General features: G+C 41.0%; 1 protein-coding gene across 2 annotated transcripts in view; it reads right to left on the bottom strand.

Annotated features, from left to right (window-relative positions):
• Window positions 1–25,530, bottom strand: part of COLEC12 (collectin subfamily member 12) — a 181,581-nt gene that overhangs the window by 94,784 nt on the left and 61,267 nt on the right. Inside the window, exon 3 of one of the 2 annotated variants that reach the window (XM_055368612.2) lies at window positions 20,645–20,743. The exons of the other annotated variant lie outside the window; for it this stretch is intronic. Coding sequence (XP_055224587.1) covers window positions 20,645–20,743 — 99 coding nt within the window. The remainder of the gene's footprint in view (window positions 1–20,644; window positions 20,744–25,530) is intronic. 2 annotated transcript variants of the gene reach the window in all.

Raw genomic sequence — 25,530 nt, 5'->3', positions numbered from 1 at the left:
GAAGAGCCCTTAATTATCAATGGGTTTGACCTCTGAATCTGAAGTTACGAAAGGGCGGCCCAGAGATGAAGTGACTTGCCCAAGGATAAAGCTGGGCCTCTGACCCCCAAACAGGCTTGTTCTCAGACACCCAGCCTGCAGACCACAGCAAACAGGTGCTGCTTCTCTAGAACTGCTGATTAAGGTCCAGTAATACATTTGTGAGGGTGGCCAAGAGATTTCAAGCACCTTTTAAAACTGTGCAATCACCCGCAAAGCAAGGAAGGATTGTAGGAGTTATTTCCTAATATTTCACTTGGAATATTCAAATGCTTCTCTGCACCTAATAAAACTACTGTCCCAAAGACAAGAGAGGATCCTAATTTTCAAAGGTAACATTCAAAATGCATCAGTGCAAACATGGAATGAAGCTATTATTTATGTCACCAGCATTACATACACTGGAGAGCCAAGGCGATGGCAAACATTTGCAGGAAGCTTTGCAGTTTACTAACATTATTTCATTTGATTGCAGCAACAGTTCTGTGTGATGTGGGAATTAATGCCATTTCCATTTTACAGATGAGGCAACTACCCCCTCACTGAAGTGAACAGACAACTCGAAGTCAGGAAACTAGCAAACTGCAGAACGAGGGCTCCTACCTAGATTTTCTATCCTCAGTTACTGCTGCCTTTTCCTTGTATCATTGTGATATCTCTTCTCCTAGGCCTAGGGATGAGGTAGTGCCTAAATCCTTACAAAGCTAACTTACTGCTGCCTTTTCCTTGTATCATTGTGATATCTCTTCTCCTAGGCCTAGGGATGAGGTAGTGCCTAAATCCTTACAAAGCTAACTCCATCCCAGATATAAATTCCAGTCTCTAGACGCAAGTTAGGCCTAACTCCTTACCACCCTCCTCAAGAGCTTCTCTGCACCATCACATCATTTTGCACAAGATGCTGTTATTGTGGCTTACTGAACTATAATTATTTGTTTACCTGTCATAGACTAATATTTGTATCCCCTACAACAGATGGCTATAAAATTGACTTAAATTTGTAAAAGTTGCCCCTCTTGTCATCTACACACATTGGGCTGTATGTATGAAGTCATGACTTCATGACTTCTAAGAAATTTAAAAGGCTTTTCATTTAGACCTTTGGAAGTTCCTCCAAGGCACTGGGGCAAGCAGGTATGTGTCAGCAGAGAAAAGGAAGTGGCTCTTCAGGATCTAAGAGAAGTGGAAAAAATAGCTTCACAACTTTTCTGGCAAAATGTGCAGTAACACTGAGGTTTATTCAATTGCCTGTCATAGTAACTTATGAACCTAATTACACTGTAATGCACATCTGCCTTTCTTCAACTACTCAATACTTTGGTGTTGAATATGTTTGGCTTAAAATAAGTTTGGACTGAAGAAAAATAATGAGAAATGATAATCAATAGTACTAGTTCCTGGTAAGACTACTGATTTTCACAACCTTTAACTGAGTTATCATCATGCTAGTAGATGTGGGTGAAATATTTGTGGGGAGATGACTCAACTTTTAAACCTCTTTGTCTAGATTCTCCAGTTCCTGTTGTATTAAAGAAACCAAAAAATCTAACAGATAACAATGCAAACCTGACATTTTACAAGTGTTGACACCCCCCCCCCCACCCCAAAAAATTCATTTTGGGGATTGTTTCATCAAAAAGAAAAAACAAGCTGAAAACAGTAAAGAGCAGCCAGGGATCTAGTGAAGAACTGATCCCGCACTGGCTGCTGGAGGTGACTGAAACACTCAACAGAACTGGGGATTATGAGATGATCTGATATAGAGGGAAGGATGAAAAGCAGGATGAATCAGGTCAGAGGCTGACGAGAGATATAATGGGAGTCAATGCAAGGCTCTCTGTGACTTATGGGTCTCTTTAACTGCTCCCTCAACATTTTGGTTAAATGGCTTGTTATTATATCCTAGAGGAATTCCATGACTCATTGAAAATGGCTTCTGTGCCTCCTCTCTGGTAGGGAATCTCTTTCATTATGAGCAAGAGGTAACTCCAAGTTTCCATTCACATTATAAGGCTTTGGGACTCCTCCACCGCCATGCTGGGCGGTGCCATGGGCCCCTGCCATGGCACAAACACTGTTCAGATCCTTCCCTTTGGGGGTCATGGGGAAGGCACCAGCTCTAGGGAAGATTAAGGTCCTTCAGGTCTCTGTACTTAAAGTTTTAAAATATAATATAATAATTAAATTTAGAAGACCTATCTTGCCCTACACTCTGGAGAGCATGAGATGACACTTGGCAAGCTAATAGGTGGGGGCGGTGGGGGGTGGGGGCGGAGGGTTGGTAGAAAAGGAAGAAGGAAGGGAAGGGCATTCCAGGCAGAGGGTCTAGCATGGGCAAGGGCATGGATGTGTGGGAAAGTATACCAGGTTTAAAGAACTGCAGTAATTAGCAATCATTCATTAACTTTACATATATACACACACACACGCACACAGACACACACACACACACACACACTCATTCATCACTTAATGATAGGGAGATGTTCTGAGAAATGCATGGTTAAGCGATTTCATCATTATGCAAACATCACAGAGTGTACTTACACAAACCTAGATGTATAGCCTACTACACAGCTAGGCTATTGCTACGAGGCTACAAACCTATACAGCATGCTACTGTACTGAATACTGTAAGCAACTGTAACACAATGTTAAGTATTTGTGCATCTGAGCATATCTAAACATAGAAAAGGTACAATAAAAATATGATATAAAAGATAAACAATGATACATCTGTATAAGGCAACGCCATCATAATCTTACAGGACCACATATGCAGTCTGTCATTGACCAAAACATCATTATGCAGTGCATGACTATGTGTGTTTTTTCTTAGCACTTGAGCTAGGCATTGTTCTAAAGGTTATAGTGGTGACCAACACAGACAAGTTCCCTTCCCCTAAGGACCACCGCCAAGCCACAGTTCCCAAGGCCATCATCAACATGCCTGTCTAGTGACTGGGGCAGAGACTTATCTTGCCCTACCTTCTGGGCAGGAAGGGGCAGGAAGAGATCATCATGGGAAGTGGACACAGTAGAGGTGCTGAAATAGTGGAGCCAGCATTAGAAACATGACACACAGAACAGAAATTTCATTTCTGAGGCCTGTTGCTGTCAGCAAGTTCCAAGAAACACTGGTCATTGCTGTAGCAACTGATTTCACATGCATCAGGAGAAATCATAACAGTATTAGTTCTCCCTGGAGACGGACAAAATTGGAGCTGTCCACAATTAGAGAGTGTTCCCCATTTCTTCTAATGTTGCTGCTGGTGGCTTGAAACTTTTGCCTTCCTCTAACCACTTTGGGCGATTCAGTCCTCGGAGGCCTCCCATTTTTGTCCCTGAGGAGGATGGTCCTGCCCTGCACAGCTAAGCCATGTGTGGGCTGCTCTAAGGCCCAAGAAACCAGGGTGATGGAGGGGTGAAGAACACAGTAAGAAATGGCAGGATTCAAAGTTCTGGGCTTGGGCACCAGTTCTACAGTTAGCTGTGTGACCCTTAAGTGATTTGCTTAACCTCTCTGTACCTCTGCTTCTCTATTTGAAAATGGTGTTATTAATACCTCTCTCATTGGATCAGCATGTGGAGCAAAGTAGATAATGGGTATGGAGATACTTTGTAAGTTTAAGAGCCACATAAACACCAAGTATTTGCCTAAAATAAAGGATCTTTTCTTCATTCTAGGAGATAAAATATCCCAAATGGTGATATTTCTTTAAAAAGTCCTTACCATGGTCTTCAGTTTACTTCTACCTATATTAAGGAATTCAAGGAAACTATCAGTGAAAGTACAAACTAACTCAATCCTGGGTCTGTCCCTGTCAGAGGCATGTGAACCAGAACAACTCCATCTTAAATAGGAGCTGGGTAAAATGAGGCTGAAACCTACTGGGCTGCATTCCCAGATGGTTGAGGCATTCTAAATCACAGGATAAGATAGGAGGTCAGCACAAAATACAGGTTATAAAGACCTTGCTGATAATACAGGTTGCAGTGAAGGAGCCGCCATAACCCACCAAAACCAAGATGGCGATGAGAGTGACCTCTGGTCGTCCTCACTGCTACACTCCCACCAGTGCCATGACAGTTTACAGATGCCATGGCAACGTCAGGAAGTTACCCTATATGGTCTAAAAAGGGGAGGCATGAATAATCCACCCCTTGTTGAGCATATCATCAAGAAATAACCATAAAAATGGGCAACCAGCAGCCCTCAGGGCTACTCTATGCAGTAGCCATTCTTTTATTCCTTTACTTTCTTAATAAACTTGCTTTCACTTTACACTGAGGACTCGCCCTGAATTCTTTCTTGTGCGAGATCCAAGAACCCTCTCTTGGGGTCTGGATCAGGACCCCTTTCCTTTAACACCTCTGCCTCCATCGGTAGTCAGTCATGTGATCTGGGACAAGTCAGTTAACCATTTAGATCCTCAGGTTCCTCATCCACAAAATGAAAAGAGCTGATGTAGGGATTGGCTAATATATCTTAAAATTATCTGGAAAATATCCAATCAATGTAAGGCATCATACTTCTATTCTATTCTATTCTATTCTATTCTATTCTATTCTATTCTATTCTATTCTATTCTATTCTATTCTAATTTTTGAGATGGAGTCTTGCTCTGTTGCTCTGTTGCACTGTTGTGCAGTGGCACAATCGTGGCTCACTGCAACCTATGCCTCCTGGGTTCAAGCAATTCTCCTGCCTCAGCCTCCTGAGTAGCTGGGACTACAGGCGCATGCCACCACACTAGGCTAATTTCTGTAATTGTAGTAGAGAGGGGGTTTCACCATATTGGTCAGGCTGGTCTCAAACTCCTGACCTCAGGTGATCTGCCCACCTTGGCCTCCCGAAGTGCTAGGATTACAGGTGAGAGCCACTGTGCCCAGCCTTGTATATATTTTAAATGATACAGAGTCATTATTTGAGTTTGAAGTCAAAATGTTTCTATCAAAACATTTGCTGTCAACAATCTTTATACAGGAAGAACTCTGAAATGAACTGCAGTTGAATATCTACCTTCTTAAGCAGATGCAGAGTGAGATAAAAATAATTTTTGTAGATGTGCTGAATGTCTGGGATTGTTGATATGTCATCTTGGTAGATAAACAATGACCACACATTCTTTGCTATTCCCCTCATTAAGAGGTGATATCTATGTCCTCTCCCCTTGAACCTGCAGAGTGGGTTGGTGGGGGTGATCTCTGTGAAAACTTAACCAACAGAATACAGCAGAAAGAATGCCGTGCCAATTTCCAAGCTAAGCCTTAAGAGACCAGCAGCTTCCACTTTCTGACTCTTGGAAGATTTGTTCTTGGAGCCCTTGCAAGACGTCTGACTGCCCTGAGGCTGCCATGCTGGAGGGAGCCCAAGCTGGTTACTTGGAGAGGGCCTAGGAGGAGACAGTGCCGGGCCGCCCCCAGCAATTCCAACTCTCATCCCTGCCTGGCATGCCGGCTGAGACCCTGGGTTGTGGTGCAGAGAGTTGTGTCTGCTGTACAGTCTGAATTCCTGACCCACAGGATAAGAGCAATAATAATAATAATCCATTGCTTTAAGACACTCAGTTTTAAAATGGCTTGTTTCATGCAATAGATAACTGGAAAATCATCCAAACATGAGATGATAAAATGTTTGATGGCAATTTAGCACGTGTATCACTAAAATGAAATTTCAGCCCCAACATTGCTCCAGTCTCAGAACAGGAAAAATTTTCCTCTGGCTATAGCTGCAGTGAGAAATCATGGCAAACTGGGGTGATACCTCGGTATTTCCAAGGACACCAAAAAGGAAAAAAGCCTCACTGGGTTTTATAAATCAACAAAATACATGTAGATTAAATGCCTTCTGTATAAATATATCAGAAACATAAAGAGTCTAAAATTCTAAAAAGCGATAAAAAATTTTCTAGGTAAAGCAAAGGGGGTGATTATCTTTCCCTCAAGGTAGAGGTTAAACGCCTGACTGGACAGTAACTTAAGGACTGTGTAAATGAGAACATATTTGGCAAATGATTTTGCAACTCCAAGAGAGGTGACTGAGAAAGATTCACCTCATTTGTTAAACTCATTTGTTTGTGTATATTTCTTATTTTTTGTATATTATGATGATGTTTTAACATCCTTAAAAAAACCCTTTCAGGCTGGGGAGAGACTACTCCTCCCTCCAGGGCTAGCTAATTCTCAAAGATAGCCAAGGGCCCAGAAAGGAGCATGCCTTTGTTATGCAAACTAACCAACCCAGAGCCACACCTCCTCTACCTGGCCCATAGAACCCAGGAAGCAATGCTCCTCTCTCCTAATCATCCCAGGGCCAGGTACCAAGCAACTAGGGACCACATCTATAGTTTAGACCTATCGGAAATTATTCAAACTAGCCGTTCCTAACCTGTTTACCCTGCCCTGCCTGGCCTTTCCCATGGAAACCCTAATAAAGGCAGTGAACAAAGCCACACAGCTTTAACTTGTACAGGGCTACACATCTGAAAACAAAACCTGTCTCTACTGCTAAGTTGTGAAAACTCTATATTAAGGTTATATGCATATACTTTGATAGAAAAACAAGATGAATGCAATCTCCTTGCCTGGTGATATAAACCAAATATGTTTTACTAATAGCCCATGTTAATAGAGAGCAGATGGCAAAAAATGTATAAAGGTATGACTCATTCCTATCTTGAAATACTTCACTATTCCCTACGATCAGTAGAAGTCAGATCTCCCATTGTCTGTTTCCAGACACGGTGCTTTTATTTTTCTTTGAGAAAAGCCACAGTACAAACGAGTGAGTTGGGTTTTTCATCCCTTTACAGATCTTCCACATTCCCTGTTGCTTGTTTTCTGCTGGTAGGCTGATGAGGCAGGAGGCAGACATGAACGACTCAGAGGAATGTAGGAGAAATATGAATGTGTAATTAAAAGAATTACATGTCTGCCTTTTTGTGCCTTTAATTTAGAAAGTCAGTGGCTTAAATCACCTACTTCACAGCATGAGTAATGCACAGAAAGTCGGTGCTGAAGCCACATTTGAAAGGACTCTGCCACCCAGACTGAAGCTGAGTGGCACTTCCTTCACTCAGTTGAAATACTTCAGTGATTCCAGTGATTGACCACTGATGGTAGTCTTATCTAGACATTCCTGCCAGTGTTTTCAAATAGACTCCAAACTGCCATTCAAGCATTTTAAAATATCTCCAACTTAGTTCCTCGATGAGAAGCCAAGAGTGAGTTTTATGCATTTGGGTCACACCAGCTGGATTGGAGCTAAAAGTTCTCACCCATCATATCAATCTTTGGATACCAATCTACAGGACAGGCCTATCCAGTCAACCCAGGCAAATTACTGCTGGGTGAGTCACTGGATTGCTGTCCCCTTCCCAGGACAGTCTCAGTAGGCCTTCAGATGGTCCAGCAAGCCACATGGCTGAGAGTACAAAAGCCTTTCACACTGTCATGTCTGTCCAGCCCTGTAAGGTAAGAGTCACCAGGGTTAGGTAGTGGTCTCCTTGCCAGGTGATTTGTCCCTTGTTCAGTCAAGACATAAACCCTTAAGAACACCTATGATTAGGACTACGTAATTTGCCAGATAGGTATCTAACTTGGGGCACCTTTAAGGGTAGAAAATATGCAGTTTAGCAATGGCAACCCCAAAGTATTCCTTTATTTCTGACGGCCTCTTTTAGCAATACATCCAGACCATGCTCTCTTTCCTAAGCCCTCAGTTCAATTTCTTTATCATCATTCCTCTCCTAAACCTCTCAAAATCAAATGTTTGAGTATAATTTTTGTGCCACTCAATTGACTGATTCCCCTATTTGTTAAACATTGAATAAATGTTTATTAAGTGCCAGGCCATATGTTAAGAACTCAAGATATACAAATGCATACTCATTAAAAGAAAAATTCAAACAATGAGCAATATATAAGGTAAAAATGTGAGAGTTTCCTTTACCTTTTCCAATTTTACCCCCCAGAGGTAACTATTGTTAATAATTTATATCTTTATAGATTTTACAAATATATTTTATAGATTATTATAGATTATTTAAGCATGTACATATGGAAGTATGGGGCGAGTCCGGTTATTTGCTCATACACATTATGAAACCCATGAGATAAAACGTGTAAGTTATTAAAAATTATACTAATGCTCTCTTTAAATTCCTACTTTGATTTTTTGTTTATATAAATTTCTTAGTTTTTAGAAATAAGACACAACTGGACCCACAGCCAGCTAGCCCAAGAAGCTTTCTCTGTAAATACGCTTCTCACTCATTTGTTCAAAACAATATTTACTGGAGCTGGGTACAGTGGCTTACGCCTGTAATCCTAATACTTTGCGAGGCCAAGGTTGGAGGATCATTTGAGGTCAAGAGTTCAAGATTGGCCTGGACAACATAGTGAGACCCCATCTCTAAAAAAAAAAAAAAAATTAGCTGGGTGTGATGTTGATGCCTGTAATCCTAGCTCCTTGGGAAGATGAGGTGGGAGGACTGCTTGAGCCCAGGAAGTCAAGGCTGCAGTGAGCCATGATCATGCCACTGCACTCCAGCCCGGACAAGAGAGTGAGATCCTATCTCAAAACAAAACAAAATAAAACCATTATTTATTGGCCTAGAACATGTGCAGGACATCGTGTTAACTAGGAATACAAAAATGAAGATGTGACATTTCCCTCAAGTCTAGAATATACAGGATTAAAATTAAAATATGTATTATTTTCTTCCAAATAAAATTCTTCTTTTTTTTTTTTTAACAAAATAGCCTCAAAAATCCTTTTGGTTATAAATCATTTTTTTCTTCTTCACATTGCATAAACTATCAGGTGCCATGATGATAGTTGTTTAAATATAAGCCTTCCCAGTATCAATGAATGCCTTCCTAGAAAAATCTTAAGAAATTACTCTTTCTAGCAGAAATTTTAGGTAACTTGAGAAACCAGTAAATGAGATTTTAAGGGAAACAGACTGAACTTTCAGTAGCTTTCCTATCATACTGACCACACACGCCCAGGGCTGGTCTGATAGTAAGAACGACTTCTGGTTTTGTTTTTTTTTTGTTGTTGTTGTTGTTGTTGTTGTTTTCAGTCTTTTACAATTAAGGTTAACTCAGTCAGAATGTGCTGATATGGTTCCTGGTTCAGAGGAGGTGTAAGAAGTGCTTGGAGACCAGTCTCTCCTTCCCAAAAGAGAATTATGCAGGTTGAGAGAGCTGAAGGGTTTATCTGATGTCAAGCTTTAATGCCATCTCTCTCATCTCTCTCATCCTAGAAGACAGTCTCTTGCTCCTTCTTCCAAATGGGAGGGAAAAGGGAGGTGCTACAGATGAGCATTTATAGCTGCCACTAAACCGAGTTTTCAGAACAGCATCTTTTAGAGAGAGAAAACAATTACAGAACCAACATCCCTGATCATTTTTCTATGTGGAATGAAAGCCCTGTTATAAATTACACCAAAGACTTAAATCATGGCATGACCTAGGAGTGACCCTTCCGCCTTACATCAGTGCAGCCAGCCTGGTGACTCCCCCAACCTCCATCACCATGGATCCTGCATTACAGAAGGAATGAAGATCGTAGTGGGACTTACGTAAGCTGCAAGCCCGTCGCCATCCAGCCCTCTGCTCACATTAACACTAAGCAGTATATAATTTAGAAAGGGGGAAATGCTATCATAGCTTTTGCCCCCACATTGCTATGAAATTCCAGACTTTTATGTGCAGGAAGCTCCATGTTGATCTTGGCGTCCCCATGGGTTAAAAATCTTGTTTAAATGTTGCAGCCTTAGAATAGCCTTTGAGGTTTTTCCTATGTTGTTTTATAAAAGGCTTCTGCCTGATTATTTACAGATGCTGTCTCTGAGAAAGCTGAAAATAGTCTCACTATGAACACTGAAATTCAGTGTCCCTTACTATTTTCTGGTGAATAGCTCACCAGAGCTCAAGCCCAAAGGCTGGCTTACCAAACTGGCTTTTCAAGAGGATTTCTGATGTTATCATCTCAGGCACTGAGGTTTCTGCTGACCTGGCCTCAGCTGGTCAATAAGTCACTCGTCAATGCACTGGCTCAACAAGTATGTTGGACCTACTCTGTGTCAGGCCTGCATCAGGATGTGGGGACACAGAGGCAGAAACCAAGGCTCTGCCTTGGAGAGCTCAGCTTAAGGAGAGGCAGTAAGTCTGCTGACAACCAGGAGGTAGGGGAGTGAATGCCATGTCACAGCTGAGCAGGGTGTGCTGGGTCACCTCATGGGTGTGGGGGAGAGGAGGCGAGCTGGGCGGCCTTCCCTTACTCACAATAAGCAAGGTAGGACAATAGAGGTGTGGTTTACTGTACTTGGTTTTTTTCCTTCTTCAAATCCAAATCAGGCTATTGCCTCTAGGGAGGCATGATTTGTAACCTCTCAGACTGAGAGAGATCTGTTCTTATTCTTCAAAATCTCCAGAGAAGAACTTAGTGCAATCTTCTTAATTGTGTCTATGGTATTCACCAACGTATGCAGAAAGCTCTTCAGTCTCCATAACTCAAACCCGTGAGTTGCAGTTGAAGTTACTTTCCCTTGCACCAGCCTTGTTGGAGAGCCGGCCTACTGGAAGCATCTTCCTACACGTGGGGTCATGCCCCCGACCCTTCCTCTTTTCCAGGCTGGGCAGCTGCCCCTCCCACCCAGGGCTCATTCTTCATCTCCTTTCCATGATTTCAGTGTCACATCCTAGACTCACTCCAAACCCTCCTATCCCTTCTCAATTACCAAATGCAAACTAGACCAGGAGGGGAGTGTGCTGGGCCAGAGCTTTTCCTTCCCAATTCCTGCAAATTCCTGAGAGTCCCCCCAGGCTGATGAAATGAGTCTCTTTGTACATGATCACCAGGAGAGACTCTGGGATGACAGCACCAGGGGAAGAGGTGGGGGAGAATAAAATACAGTCCTTACAGGTTTAATTAAAGACACACAGCCCCCACGGTCATCAACATCACCATTGCTGGCACCACTAACCTCTCTGGAGCCATGAGGGCATGTGGGTAAGTGAATACTGGAGAAGTGCTTTTGGACTAACAGTAGTACCATAAATTACTGTTATTGAGTTAAAGACATCTCTATGTGATTTACAACTTGCAGTAATAATGACCTGGCGAGTTTAAGAACTCACCACCCCATCTCTTGTTCCACAGCCTCCTCTTCTTAAAGAAAAATGAACCCCAAGCTAAGCTGAGAGCCATAATATAATCACATCTCATCTTGGTATAGCATTTTTCATTTTCCCAAATATTTTCCCACGTCACCTCATCTAATCCTCACAGAACCCTGTGCAGTGAATCTTAAATATACTTACAGCTAAGAAAACAGAGGCACAGGATGTTAAGTGACTTGTCCAAGATCACATGGAAAGTATCAGAGGTCGGATTCAGACAGGTCAGCCTCACTCCTCTCTTTTAGACTACCACTACTATTTGTAAAATGCATCATGGCTTCTATGGCACTTTTCACATATTTATTGGTTCTCAAAACATTCCTAGGATGTAATTAAGAAACGAGCAATAATACACACTGTGTAGGATGTAATTGCGAAAATTGTTGAAATGAACCAGAATGATTAATGGGTGTTGTCAATGGAAAACTAGGCATTGCCTGGGAGACCCTTCCAGGTTATGTGATTCTATGAGGTCTCTGTGTGTTTTGGGGTCTGCGAGCAATTTTACTACTGTGTAAGTTGTAGGTAATGAAGAGCAATGTAAGTGATTTTTACTCATAGACATGAGTAAATTTTGTGTAGTGGAAGCGCAGTTGCTTTCCCTCCCTTTCTATGGAAGAAGCCAGTTTTGCATCTACTAGGTAAATTCACTTCATCATTCCTGACTGTTCTATATGGACCTGCTCTTTGAATTCTCCTGTGAATCGGTTGTAACACCTTATTGATTCCCTCATTAAATAATCAGTTAAATAAATCTTTGACACATGTTCATTTGATATATGTATGAGTCATGATTTTATCTTTAAAAATAATAACTCTTTAATAACACCTAACATTTATTAAGCACTCAGTCTAAGCCCTTACTAAGGGCTTTACGTGCATTTATTTCTTTCAACAATCATAAGGCAAGCACTCTTGTAGCCATTTTAGAGATGAAAAGACAGAGGTTCGGAAGGATTCGATAACTTGCTCAAGATCCCACAGTCAGGAAGGGAAGGGATCATTTTCTCTCCCTTCTCTCTGAGGCCATCACTATTTATTTTCCCTAAGAGTCTGCAGTATATGGAACTAAATAACTTCCTAGGGCTGCAAGACCCCTGAAGAAGGTAGACGCATGTGTCCCTCTGGGATGGTTGTGCGTGGCAGGCTGCAGTTGTAATCAGTCTCATTTCCAATGCTGACTAACATTCCACTGATAGGCAATTTGGGTGTACTCAATATTTTTTGCCTCCCACACACAGATGACTTGAGGGAAGAGGGTGTCATGGAAACAGCACTGGCCTCTGAGTTAGAAGACCTGCATACTGGGACTGGCTCAGCTACTGACAAGCAGCATGATGTGAGGCGAGCCACTTAACCTTTCTGGTTCTCATCTGTGTAGTAAAGATGAGTCAGCGGACAATACGGTTAGCAAAAGCATAGCTAAATTCAGCTACGCCAGCAATGCCAACAAAGGTGACTCCCAGCAAGCCAGGTGAGCATCCTATGTGGGCCGTAGGGAGAGAAATCTTCATTTCAAGACTGGTAAAGAAGCATTTAGAATCTGAGGTCATCAAGTCCACGTTGATAGGTGTGCTCTACATCTCATGCTTGATGGGCAGAGCTGACCTGGGTGATTTCTCAGGCCTAGCTCTTTAGAGCTTCTTCACTGGAGTCCCTAGACGGTGGTTCAGAGATGCAGCCCTCTTGAAAGAAAAGTAAAACTCTGTTACTGGGACTAAAAAATCTGAGGCTTTAATCCTCCGAGGAAAAAGACCTTGTCTTCTTCATTGTTGTATTCTCTCTAGTGACTTGCACAATTCATAACCGGTCCTCAAATGTGCATTGAATTGAATCGAATGTGCACCTATTGACTACATTTATTTGGGGCCTACCAAACACCCAGCACTATCCCAGGATGAAGGAGACCCTAGGCCCACCTCAGGGTGCTCTCCAGATTCCATATTCTCTTTTCTGGCTGTGTCTGGTGGGCGTTCTCTTTCTCTTTCAATGTTTAAAAAGAACATTGCCTTTGGTGTTTATCATCGTTTAAAAACATGCAATTCTACACACTCTGTTATTTGCCCCCAGGGAAGTCCTACCTAAAGAGCCTTTCCTGGCCGGGCGTGGTGGCTCATGCCTGTAATCCCAGCACTTCGGGAGGATGAGGCAGGCAGATCACCTGAGGTCAGGAGTTTGAGACCAGCCTGGCCAACATGGTGAAACCCTGTCTCTACTAAAAATATAAAATTAGCCAGGCATGGTGGTATGTGCCTGTAATCCCAGCTTCTCGGGAGGCTGAGGCAGGAGAATCACTTGAACCCAAGAGGCGGAGGTTGCGTGAGCTGAGATCCTGTCACTGCACTTCAGCCTGGGCAAAAAGAGTGAAACTCCGTCTCAAAAAAAAAAAAAAAAAAAAAAAAGAGCTTTTTCTACCCAATATTGATTCAGTGTTTACCACAGGCCCTGCCTTGTTCTATGCACTGGGAATATGGCAGTGATTAAAACAGAAAAAGTCCTTGTTCCCATAGAGTTTATTTACATTTGGTGTGAGATGAGAACAGAAAAATCAGATCCTTTTGTTAAAAGTAGTGCTAAGTGATTATTTCAAGTAACTCATTGGGTGACTAAACAAATGGACCACAACACACCCCATGGATGGCTCAACCATCTGCTATTACGCCTTAAAAAAGTCATTAATTAGAAATTATATTCAGTTGCTATGTTTAGGTACAGGTCTTTGGGAGTTCATTATAAAAGAATTACTTTAAATAAGGTATTACTTCTGAAAAGAAGCTGCATTGCATGTAATTAGGTGACCGAAAGTTGTCTTCTTTTGAAAATTAAGTTTAAAATTATAAGTTAATATAACTTGGGAGAATAATAATAATTAAGACACCAAACTATTACATAAAAATATGATGTCTTTTCAATAAAATTTCATTAATTTAATGTTTTTCTCCCTTTGGATTAAATTACATCAGGTCAAAATAGACTTGCTCAAGAGCAAATTTTCTAAGGAACAAATCTAGCATTTACTAAGGAACACAAACACCGTAAAGGGGCTTTTATAAAAGGTATTTTTTAACCAGATGGAAGGCTTTACTTTAAAAATGTAAAAGGTCATACAAGCCCACCATTTTGGGGGTAATCATAATTTTTTAACAGGCCTAAGTGCATATTCTTAACACACAAGTGAGACTTTTAATTCTTTAAAAAGCAGTAGGGAGTGATTTTTTCCTAAACATTAAGAAGGAAAATTCCCCACAGATTATGAAGTCACAAAACCTGAAACTAAAAATTTGCTCACATTGAGATGTAAGTTAATCATCTACTCTGTGTGTGTTTTTATGTTTTGTTTTTTGTTTTTTGTTTTTTTAACAAGAACATGTTGTCTCTCCCATGGTAATGATGCAAATTTCAAAGTATTTAAACTGTTATCAGAATAATGTGTACAATGCCAGACAATCTCTACAGTTGGCTGATTTGATTGTAAATAACAGAAGCTATTTTTTTTTCATGTAATTCTTTTTCTCTTTCTTAAGACAGTGTCTCACTCTGTTGCCCAGGCTGGAGTGCAATGGTGCAATCTCGGCTCACTGCAACCTCTGCTTCTCAGGTTCAAGTGATTCTCCTGCCTCAGCCTCCTGAGTAACTGGGATTACAGGTGCCTGCCACCATGCCTGGCTAATTTTTGTATTTTTAGTAGAGACAGGGTTTTGCCATGTTGGCCAGGCTGGTCTCAAACTGCTGACCTCAAGCGATCCGCCCCCGTCAACCTCCCAAAGTTCTGGGATTACAGGTGTGAGCCACTGCGCCTGGCCTCATGTAATTCTTTACCAACACAAGCTAGCAAAGAACAGGCCCCAAAGAGAAAGACAACATAGAGCTGCATGATGATCGATGTGGATATGAATGGCTGATTCCAGGCCCACGTGAGCATAAATGCGGCCCTATGATCGTAAAGATTCCTCATCTATCTATCTACCCAAACTAGCGCCCCCTTTGCTTTCTAGTCTTTATTGCCCTTATTTTAATTACTACCTGGCATCACAGGTCTATTGTTAATTTCCGTCTCTCCAAATAGAATGTAAGCTACCTTAGGATAGGGACTCTGTTTTGCTCAGTTCTGCATCGCCAGCTCCCAGGACAGGGCCTGGCCTATGGAATTTGCTCAATAAATATTTGTTGAAAGAATAAATAAACCCAGCTGGGCATGGTGGCTCACGTCTGTAATCCCAGCACTTTGAGAGGCAGATAGCTTGAGGCCAGGAGTTCAAGACCAGCCTGGCCATCATGGTGAAACCCTGTCCCTACTGAATACAAAAATTAGCCAGGCTTGGTGGCGCACCTGTAATCCCAGCTACTCGGGAGGCTGAGGCACAAGAATCACTTGAACCTGGGAGGCAGAGGTTGCAGTGAGCTGAGATCATGCCACTGTACTCCAACCTGGGTGTCAGAGAGAGATTCTGTTTCAAAAAAAAAAAAAAATTAGAAGAAAGAAAGAACAAATAAATCCTCTGGAGAACTGCATACTCCATATCTAGATAACTTTGCATATTAATTACCTCTATTTTGGAAAATTATATTTTTCCAGAGTTCTTTCCTAATTATTAGTAGTACATTTTGAAAAATAGTCTTTCCCTTTCTCTTATACGGTAAATTTAAACTTCCAGTGAATAAAAATCTCTAAGAATTTATTGGTATAGGCAAAACTGCTAAGAATTTGAGTATAAATGGGCTAAGCTAAATTTATAAATCCAGCCTACTATCTAAAAAGTAGTCACTTTTTTAAACCGAAAAGTCAATTTTAATTTATTTTCAACCTACTTTTCTTTCACCACAGTCATCATACAGACATCCAGCTGAAATACTGAATATCCCAATGAAGAGGGAAACCATTTAATGTAAAGCCATGGGCATATGAAAGAACATTTTTTAGGACACAAAATAAATATAGTAATAAAACTAATTTCCTAAACAAATATATTTTGTTAACCCAAGGGGCCACAATTTTGAAAATATAGAATGACTCCATGATTATACTTATCAATTTTACTTGTAAAATCAATGTCCACTTTGCATTTAAGTGAGTGGCAACACATAGGAACTATGGCTGTGGCCTCTTGCACTGGCCCACACATTTTATTTTATTTTATTTTATTTTTTTCTTACTCTGTTGCCCAGGCTGGAGTGCAGTGGTATGATCAAGGCTCACCACAGCCTTGACCTCCTGGGCTCTAGCAATCCTCCCACCTCAGCCTCTCAAGTAGCTGGGGCTATAGGTAAGTGCCACCACACTGAGCTAATTTTTTTTTTTCCTTTGGTAGAGACGAGGTCTTGTTATATTGCCCAGGCTGGTCTTGAACTCCTGAGCTCAAGCAATCCTTGCACCCTGGCCTCCTAAAGTGCTGGGATTACAAGTGTGAGCTGCCACGCCCAACCTATACACATTTTATAACGATTGGCTACTGATGTGGGGTTTGGATCAGAGTCTTCATAGTTTGCATCTCTGCCTTATATTGAAAGACTCTTCAGGACAAGGATCATGTGTCATTCAGGTTTATTTCTTGAAGCACGTTGGCAGATGCCTGAGACCCAACTGGTTATCAATAAAACCAGACCTGAATGAATGAACAACCTATGGACTGCGGAGGTGGAAGAAGACAGCCAAGTAAAGGATGACTGAGGTGTTTAGTCTGGGCAAATAGGGATGGCATTAATGTGGTGAATGCATGAGGAGGAGCACACTGGAAGCAAGGTAATGAGTGTGACATGTTGAGTTTGAAGTCCTGTTACACAGCTGGGTGGAGAGGTCCAGTAATAAGCAGTTAAGAAAACTGGGCCAGTGCCTAGGAGGAGTGCCAGGGCTCCTTCCCCCACATTTACTGGTCCTCGGTTCCCTTCAACACACAGTATGTTGGGAAAGCAGTAGCGGCAGTAGAAGTGGTAGTAGCAGCAGCAGTAGTAATAATAAGTGTAGCCACTTACTGAACTCTTGCCATGTGCCAGGCACTGTGCTAAGGAGATTTTATATATGTATATCTCCCCTAACTCTTACAAAAACCCGAAGAGGTAGATCCCATATTCTCTAGAGAGATTAAATAACTTGCCTGTGGTCTGTCACAAAGCCCCCCACACTCTAAATCATTTTACTAAAATCCAACCCAAGAAGGCTTGAATAGAACAGGGAAAGATCACTGCTGTCATTAACTTTAAATATGCCATCACATCTTCTCCATCTTTTTGTCTACACTCTTAGGTCTGGAACTGGATCCATAGTGAACCTGGACTTGATTATGTCCATCCATCACCTTCATTAATTAATTCATTCATTAACTAACAAACATTTATTGGATTCCAGATATTAAGTTCTGGTATCTACATTAAGGATCTAGCTCTGAGACCTACATTAAAATAGTTAAGTACTAAAACAATATTATCATCAGCAAATAGCAGGAATTTATAAAATACAGCGAAAGAGGAAACAGAGCATGGTGGACACTCCCGCTAGAAAAGGAACCGATGTCTAGGAATCCATCCTCAGCTCAGCCACTAACCTGGCTACAAAACTTCATTTAGTCTGACTGGGTCTCAATTTCTTTACATAAAAACTAAGGGGGTAAGACTGCAATCAGTTCTGCTGTATCCAAATTCATTCCAACCTAATTGATACATTAGGGAAAAATTTGGGTGTATCATGAATTTTGCATTTTTGCTTATACGTGATTTCTTTTGTGAAAAACACTAAGTGAATGCAGAAAACTTCTTCCAGCTGGACTAACCACAAAATACACATGCACACACCTCAATAATCTACCAGCTCCCTCAGTTCACCATGTGCTGCGAGCCACACCCATCCACATCTGATATTATAACTGTCTATCTGATTTTGGACAACCTTCCTTGCACCCCTTCACAAAATCTCACAAGCTGCAACCCTTCCGGCGCCCACCTCCCCAAGCAAACCTTTCAAGGTAAAGTGCCATATTTATTTTGTATTTATGTATTTCTTAGCCAGTTAACATGCATTAAACTGTGCTGACAGTTTTATTATGTTCTTATCTCTTTTTTCACATGTGTCATTGAGGAAGTTTTGGAGTATTGTGCCCGTTACTCCACCTTTCCTGTAAGTCTGTGACTTTCATGGCATAATTCTGCACAGTGTGATGACTGTTAGGAAGGAAATACACTGGATTACAGCAGAATTGACTATCTTGAGATCATTTTCAAATTTAACATTCAGTTCTGCCTAACTTCTCTAAGTTCATGGACTGTTTCCCCATGGTAGTCCTTCAAACAAGTTAACATGCTGAACCACACCAGTCGGAGGCTGAAAATAAGAAGCAGCACTTATTTCAGTCTGAGCTTACATTTTTTTCCTATGAGGGAAAAAAGGATCAAGTCATATCATTAAAATGGTTGAGCACTTGCTGTCAATTTTGCTCCACCCTAGGGGAACATACCTACATCCTTGCGCTTGGAAAGTTGTTACTTTAGAAAGGCTGCCCTTTAGTTTTCTACCCCCAAACCAAGGATGCCTGGGGCTTCATCTGAGGCAGGACTGGTAAGTCCCGAGAAACCTCAGATAGTCTGAAGGCTATTTGAGTACTACTGCCAGTTTTTTCTCTGAGACTCCTGTGGCAACTAGACCATTGGTTTCTTAGGAGATGTTGCATTCCCCAGGAGGCCCTGACGTCAAGCTGTTACTCAGCCCAAAAGCCAATCAGCTCCAGGAGTTGTTTCTCACAGAAGACAAAAAAGGCTTCCTAAGCCAGACCTGATCATCGCATCCTGAATCCAGAGTCTGCCCTGCTTATTAAAAGGCTAAAAAGAGGCCCAGCACAGTGGCTCACACCTGTAATCCCAGCACTTTGGAAAGCCAAGCTGGGTGGACTCAGGAGTTCGAGACCAGCCTGGGGAACATGGCGAAACCCTGTCTCTACAAAAAGTACAGAAATTAGCCTCACAAGGTGGTATGTGCCTGTAATCCCAGCTACTTGGGAGGCTAAAGCAAGAGGATCGCTTGAGCCCAGTAGGTTGAGACTGCAGGGAGCCAAGAATGCACCACTGCACCCTAGCCTGGGCAACAAAGTGAGACCCTGCCTCAAAAAAAAAAAAAAAAAGGCTAAGAAGAGACTTGCTTGTAGCAGCTTATAAACTTCCAAACATAATTAAGAGAGAGAAAAGAGAAGAGCCAAATACCCTGCAAAGTCTACTATAAAAATCATACTCATACCCTAGGTGAGTCATTACGCTTATATGAGGTCATTGCTATTATTACTAAAAATGTAACACTACTGAAATATTATCCACAAACCATTAAGTCATTCTCATTGTCTGAGAAAAAGGAAGGAGAATTATTAGGATATATGCTTTATACTTACAATAAAATACAGTAAGTGCATATGCCAACAATTAAAAAGTGGTTCAAAGCATCATTTGAAAATGCAAGAAACAAAAGAAGATACACAATGTTTAAAATTGCAGGTATTTTTCAAAAATACAAAGTAATAATGACTGATAACAATCCAGAAAGATAAATGCAGCACACAGTATTTTCATGACAACTCTCTATCACTGGGGCTAATGTTTTGCTTCCATATGAACTAGATCTGGCTTGGAGTCCATGTTTCCATTACTATATTGCATAAGCAGTCACATCTGGCCCATTCTTCCTCTGCAAAACCTCTCTTGGCCACTCTTCCTTATGACAGTTCTTTGTCACTGTCCTCATCAGCTCAGGTTGCCAGTAACTCCTGCCTGGAGTGATGCAATGCACTGTCAAACTCAAATTCTTGCCTGAGATATCTCCTCTCTCCAATCACTTCCCTGGTCATAGTGCCATCAAAATCATCTTCCCAAAAGCACATATTTGAAGCTCACTCTCCCCAGCTGAACACACAGTGGCTCTTTTTTTCCTTACAGACTCCTTCAAATAGCTTTTAATGAAAACATTATTCCCAATGCACCCCCCTGATTTTAGCCTAAACCACTTTTTCCTGCTCCATTTCTCATCCTGGCTAGCCACATATCCTTCCATTGAACCAAACCACTTGCCATTCCCAGAAGTGCCCCACCTCGAGGCCATGCTCACAACATTTGCTCAGCTTGGAATATGAATCCTTTCAGCCTTGCCTGTTATCACAACAACCTTCTTGATTTTGACCAGCAGCTTTCTGGTGTTTATTTAGCAACTATTCTGATATTTTAATTCTTTTCATTTATACTTTCCTAGCTGGACTCTGAGTTTATTAAAGATTCTGGCACCGAGCACACTCTCTTGCACATTATTAATATTCACAAAAATGTAACTGACTTGAACTTCCAATTTGAAGAAGGATAAGAAGTTGTATTAGTCCATTCTCACACTGCTATGAAGAAATATCCAAGACTGGGTAATTTATAAAGGAAAGAGGTTTAATTGACTCACAGTTCCACATTGCTGGGGAGGCCTCAGGAAACTTACAATCATGGCAGAAGGCAAAGAAGAGGCAGGCACCTTCTTCAAAGGTGGCAGGATGGAGTGAGTCTAAGCAGGAGAAATGCCAGATGCTTATAAAACCACCAGATCTCGTGAGATGCACTCATTATCACAAGAACAGCATGGGGAAACTGCCCCCATGATTCAATTACCTCCACCAGGTCCCACCCTTGACATGTGGGGATTATGGGGATTATAATTCAAGATGAGATTTGGGTGGGGACACAGAGCCAAACCATATCAGAAGTTAAATCCAAATCTCTCTCTCTCTATCTGGCTAACACACATTTGAAGTCTCTTTTTATACGCTGGCTTTTTCTGACTATCCAGAGGTGGACAAAGCATTCAGAACTCTGCCTACTTTTAAAAAATCTTGGATATCCCAAATCTTAATATTAACATTATATTGAGTAGCCTTTTACACATAAGTTGAAGAAGCTCATTTGTTTTCAAAATGCAAAAAGTGTAGAAAGATAATAACTATTATATTGATGGGTCAGCCTGAAGAATTTCCTGGAACTTTACACTCTTATTTCTGATGACAACAGAAATTTGGATGGTAAAAGACTCAGACGGCATTTCTGGCAGTCAGGTATCCTTAATAACTGTTCACCTTTTTCCCCTTTCATCTTCCATGTGTATGAAAGTTGTCTCTGGAGAGAATTTAAGTCAGAATCTGTGACTAATGAGCATAGCATGTCAGCCACATTATTGCTACAAAACAAGTAACCTCCAGTTAGCCATCAACTCTTTGCTTCTTGCTTCTTGGTCAAGTGAAAGAGCTCTAGTTAGTGATTAAAATTCTGCTCACACAGGCCCCGCTCTGCCAGGGAACTAGCTAGAGAAAGAGGTCTTTTTATTTTGCAGGCAGTAAAGGGCAAAGTGGGGCCAGGCGCAGTGGCTCACACCTGTAATCCCAACACTTTGGAAGGCCAAGGTGGGTGGATCACTTGAGCTCACACGTTTGAGGCCAGCCTGACCAACATGGTGAAACCCCGTCTCTAATAAAAATATGAAAATTAGCCAGGTGTGGTGGCGGGTGCATGTAATTAATCCCAGATGGTCCGGAGGCTGAGGCAGGAGATTTCCTGGAATCTGGGAGGTGGAGGTTGCAGTGAGCAGAGATCATGCCATTGCAGTCCAGCCCAGGTGATAACAGCGAGACTCCATCTCAAAAAAAAAAGGGGGGGGGGCGGGGAACAGGGGTGGCTTTCTGGAATTTAGATTTGGAATTTTATGTTATAAAGGTAGATTTGGTGTAGATATTACACAGATTTCCTCTGCGTTTAATTAGGATTTGCAGGCCTTACTTCCAGTCTATCTGGGAGTCACCTGAACCAAAAGTCACAAGCAGAAGGAGACATCACAAGGGGGTGCATGGCTTTCCCCAACGGTGACGGAAGGGTTGGGTATTGCTCTCTGATGATCTTCTGTGTGTTCTCCTTTCCTCTACAACCAGCTGCCAAGTTTCGTGAGGCCAAGGTCCAGGTTTTACATTTTCTTTGTATCCCTCCCATGGCTGGTAGAGTTATCAATATTGAAATACTTAACACCTGCTCAAAAAATATCTGTTAATTAATTGATTTTGCCATAAAACGATGAGTAGCACAATACTTGTGCTTTTCAGAAATGTCTAGTTCATAACACACAATTACATGAGCTAGGAGCTTCCAAGGTGAGAAGCAATTCTCTGAGCAGAATAAAATTGGAGACTGGTATGAAAAAGGCAGTGGAGAGACGGAAGCAGAAGTCATTGAGGAAAAATTACAGGGGACAGTAGGCTGTCTTGGCCCAAACCAAGGCCTCTCTTACCAGGACCCTATATTTTCAGAAAATAGCTCCACTGAACACTGATGATAGGACTGTGAAGGCCTAGAATTAAACTCCAATCCTGTTTTAATTTTATGGGCTATACAACATAAAGACCGAGGAAGAACATCTGGGACACTGGGCCACCAGGCACATGTTCACAGCTGGAACAGATCACAGATGACCCAAGTTAAATTAGCTTCAGGGTGACCACCTGCAAAGCATTTTCATTTCTCTAAAATTCTTTCCCCTGCCCACTGTGACCTGTCCCATGACTCTCCACTTAAAATGGATTTTTTTTTCAAGTCTGTTTCCATAGTCTCCTTTCTATCATAGCTCTAATGTCGGTGTTGGCTGAGCTGGTGGGGTATGTGCACACACACAGAATGACGAACTTGCAGTCATCTGCTCAGCTGACGGCTGGTTGAGTTATGTCTCTTTATGATATTCCTAAGTACGATTAGAAAGGACAGGAAATGACTCCAGGGCTAAAAAGTTTTATTCTGATTTGGATAAGTGGCTTGAGTCAACCCAGATGGTGATACTTCACATGACAATATTTGAGTTAAATGAAAAGTCTTTGGAGAAGGAATACTAATGACAATAGGTTGCGTTAAGTGAGCCTCTCCCAGGTGCCACTTTTCTTCGAAGCTTTGTCGCATCTATTAGTTCATTTAACAAACTGAGCTACAAATTGTGTAAAAAAATTCCTAATATTTCTCTGACAAACTAATAAACTAGACTCGGGAAAACAGGATTTAAAGCTTTGATCTGTCATCTCATAGCACACATAGTTCCAAAGAAATAGACTTTTTAGAAATTTATAGGCTACATACATAGGTTACGCGTTTATAGTCAATTATAATTCAGCTCTGAACTCCTGAATATATTTTGAGTTTAACCTATAAAAAATTATAAAAGGAGTAAAATGACTATGTGCTAGGTTGTAATGTAAAAGCCATATTCTTGAATAAAATGTAAAAAAGGAATTAATTTGGTCATATAGAGATACTATTGGATATAAAAAAGTAGACATGAGTGATTTCAGATGTTGTAAAGTCAAAGTGCCAGCATAAACCTCATGCTATTACAACCCAGCATGAGAGAAGAAAAATTCACTTTTTCTCTTATCTTCGAAGTTGATAGCTTAGCCTCAAATATAAAGTAGAAACATATCATGGAGCTAAAATTCATTCCAAATTTTAATATACTCTATATTTCTGCCAACTCTTAATATTTATCAATTTTAAACATACTAAAACCTGAAGTATTTGTCATTTTAATTTCAATAATTTAAAGATTTATAAGTCAAGTTTAGCTGCACTTAATAAAAAAAGACAACATATTAGAGATACAATGGAAGATCAAAAATCCTCATTCCAGCTGGGTGCTGTGGTTCACACCTGCAATCCCAGTACTTTGGGAGGCCAAGGCAGGAGATCACTTGAGGCCAGGAGTTCGAGACCAGACTGGACAACACAGTGGGACCCATTGCTACAAATAATTAAAAAGTTAGCCAGGCGTGGTGGCACATGCCTGTAGTCCCAGCTACTTGGGAAGCTGAGAAGGGAGGGTCACTTGAGGTCAAGGCTACAGTGAGCAGTGATCACACCACTGCACTGCAGCCTGGGCAACAGAATAAGACCTTGTCTCAAAAAAAAAAAAAAAATACTCATTTTGGAAAGTCCCAATTACCCTACATTTACAAATGCTCAAAAGCCACAGAAGAAAGAAGACCAGAGCTAAAGTTAGGAGACGAGGCTATGATGGTGAGGAGTTAAAGGGGCAACTAAAAGGAAGGAATAATAAATAAAGGAAGCAGAAATAATGATTTTGGAGAGGAAGTGGCTGCCCTTAACATGCCTCATCTACCTGGGAAACTTTCAAGATCTCACTCAAACTTCTCTCTCTGCCTTCCTCTAAAAGTAGAAGAAGATGAGGCAAGATCTTCCCAGGTAGATGAGGCAAGTTTCCTTGCTCTGAGAAATCAACTTCATCCCATTGTTCCTTGTTCAAACTTTCACAATGGTATATTCCTCACTGTTTTGTAGTGACTTGTTTCCAGGTCTGCCTTTTCTCAAAACCGTGAACTCCTTAAAATAGTCTTTGCTTTATTCAGAGTCACTGTCCACATGCCTGTACCAACCAACATGATATACGATCTTTGGTGCTCAGTACTGGTCAGATGAATGAGTGAACAAACCAATGAACAAATGAATGGAAAGAGGTATCTAGGCCAGCAAGAGAGAGAAACCTGGAACACACACAGAGAGAATTATACCGTAACTAATATACACAACAAACCAAATTTTCTAAACCTTATGGTCTCCAGAAGCAGAGATTCTTTTTTTTTTTTGCACTTTTCTAATGTATTTTTAAAATAAGTATTTTTAAAAATTTATTTTAAAATTTTAAAAATAAGGTTATTGAAATATAATTTACATATCATAAAATTCATCTATTTGGAACCAAAACCACAATGAAATGTTACCTCACACATGTTAGAATGGCTGTTATAAAAATGACAGGAGATAACAATTGTCGTCAAGGGTGTGGAGAAAAGAAAAAACCTTACACATTGTTGGAGGAAATGCAATTCGGTGCAGTCATTATGGAAAATAATATGAAGCATCTGCAAAAAAAGTAAAAACAGAACTACCATATGATCCAGCAATTTCACTTCTGGGTATATATCCAAAGGAAACAAAATCAGTATCTTAAAGAGGTATCTTTACTCCCACGTTCATTGCAGCATTATTTACAATAGCTAAGATACAGAAACAATCTAAATGTCCATTGACACATTCGTGGGTAAATGAAATGTTGTGTGTATGAATGCGCACACACACACACACACACACACTGGAATATTATTCAGCCATAAGAAAGAAGGAAATTCTGCTATTTGTGACAACATGGATGAAACTGGAGGGCATTATGCTAAGTGAAGTAAGCCAGACAGAGAAGACGAATATTGTATGGTATCACCATATGTGGAATCTTTAAAAAAAAACACCTCACAGAAA

Source organism: Gorilla gorilla, chromosome 17 (genome assembly GCF_029281585.2).
Source record: "Gorilla gorilla gorilla isolate KB3781 chromosome 17, NHGRI_mGorGor1-v2.1_pri, whole genome shotgun sequence".
NCBI classification, from domain to species: domain Eukaryota; kingdom Metazoa; phylum Chordata; class Mammalia; order Primates; family Hominidae; genus Gorilla; species Gorilla gorilla.
This window is presented reverse-complemented; position numbering and strand designations above follow the sequence as displayed.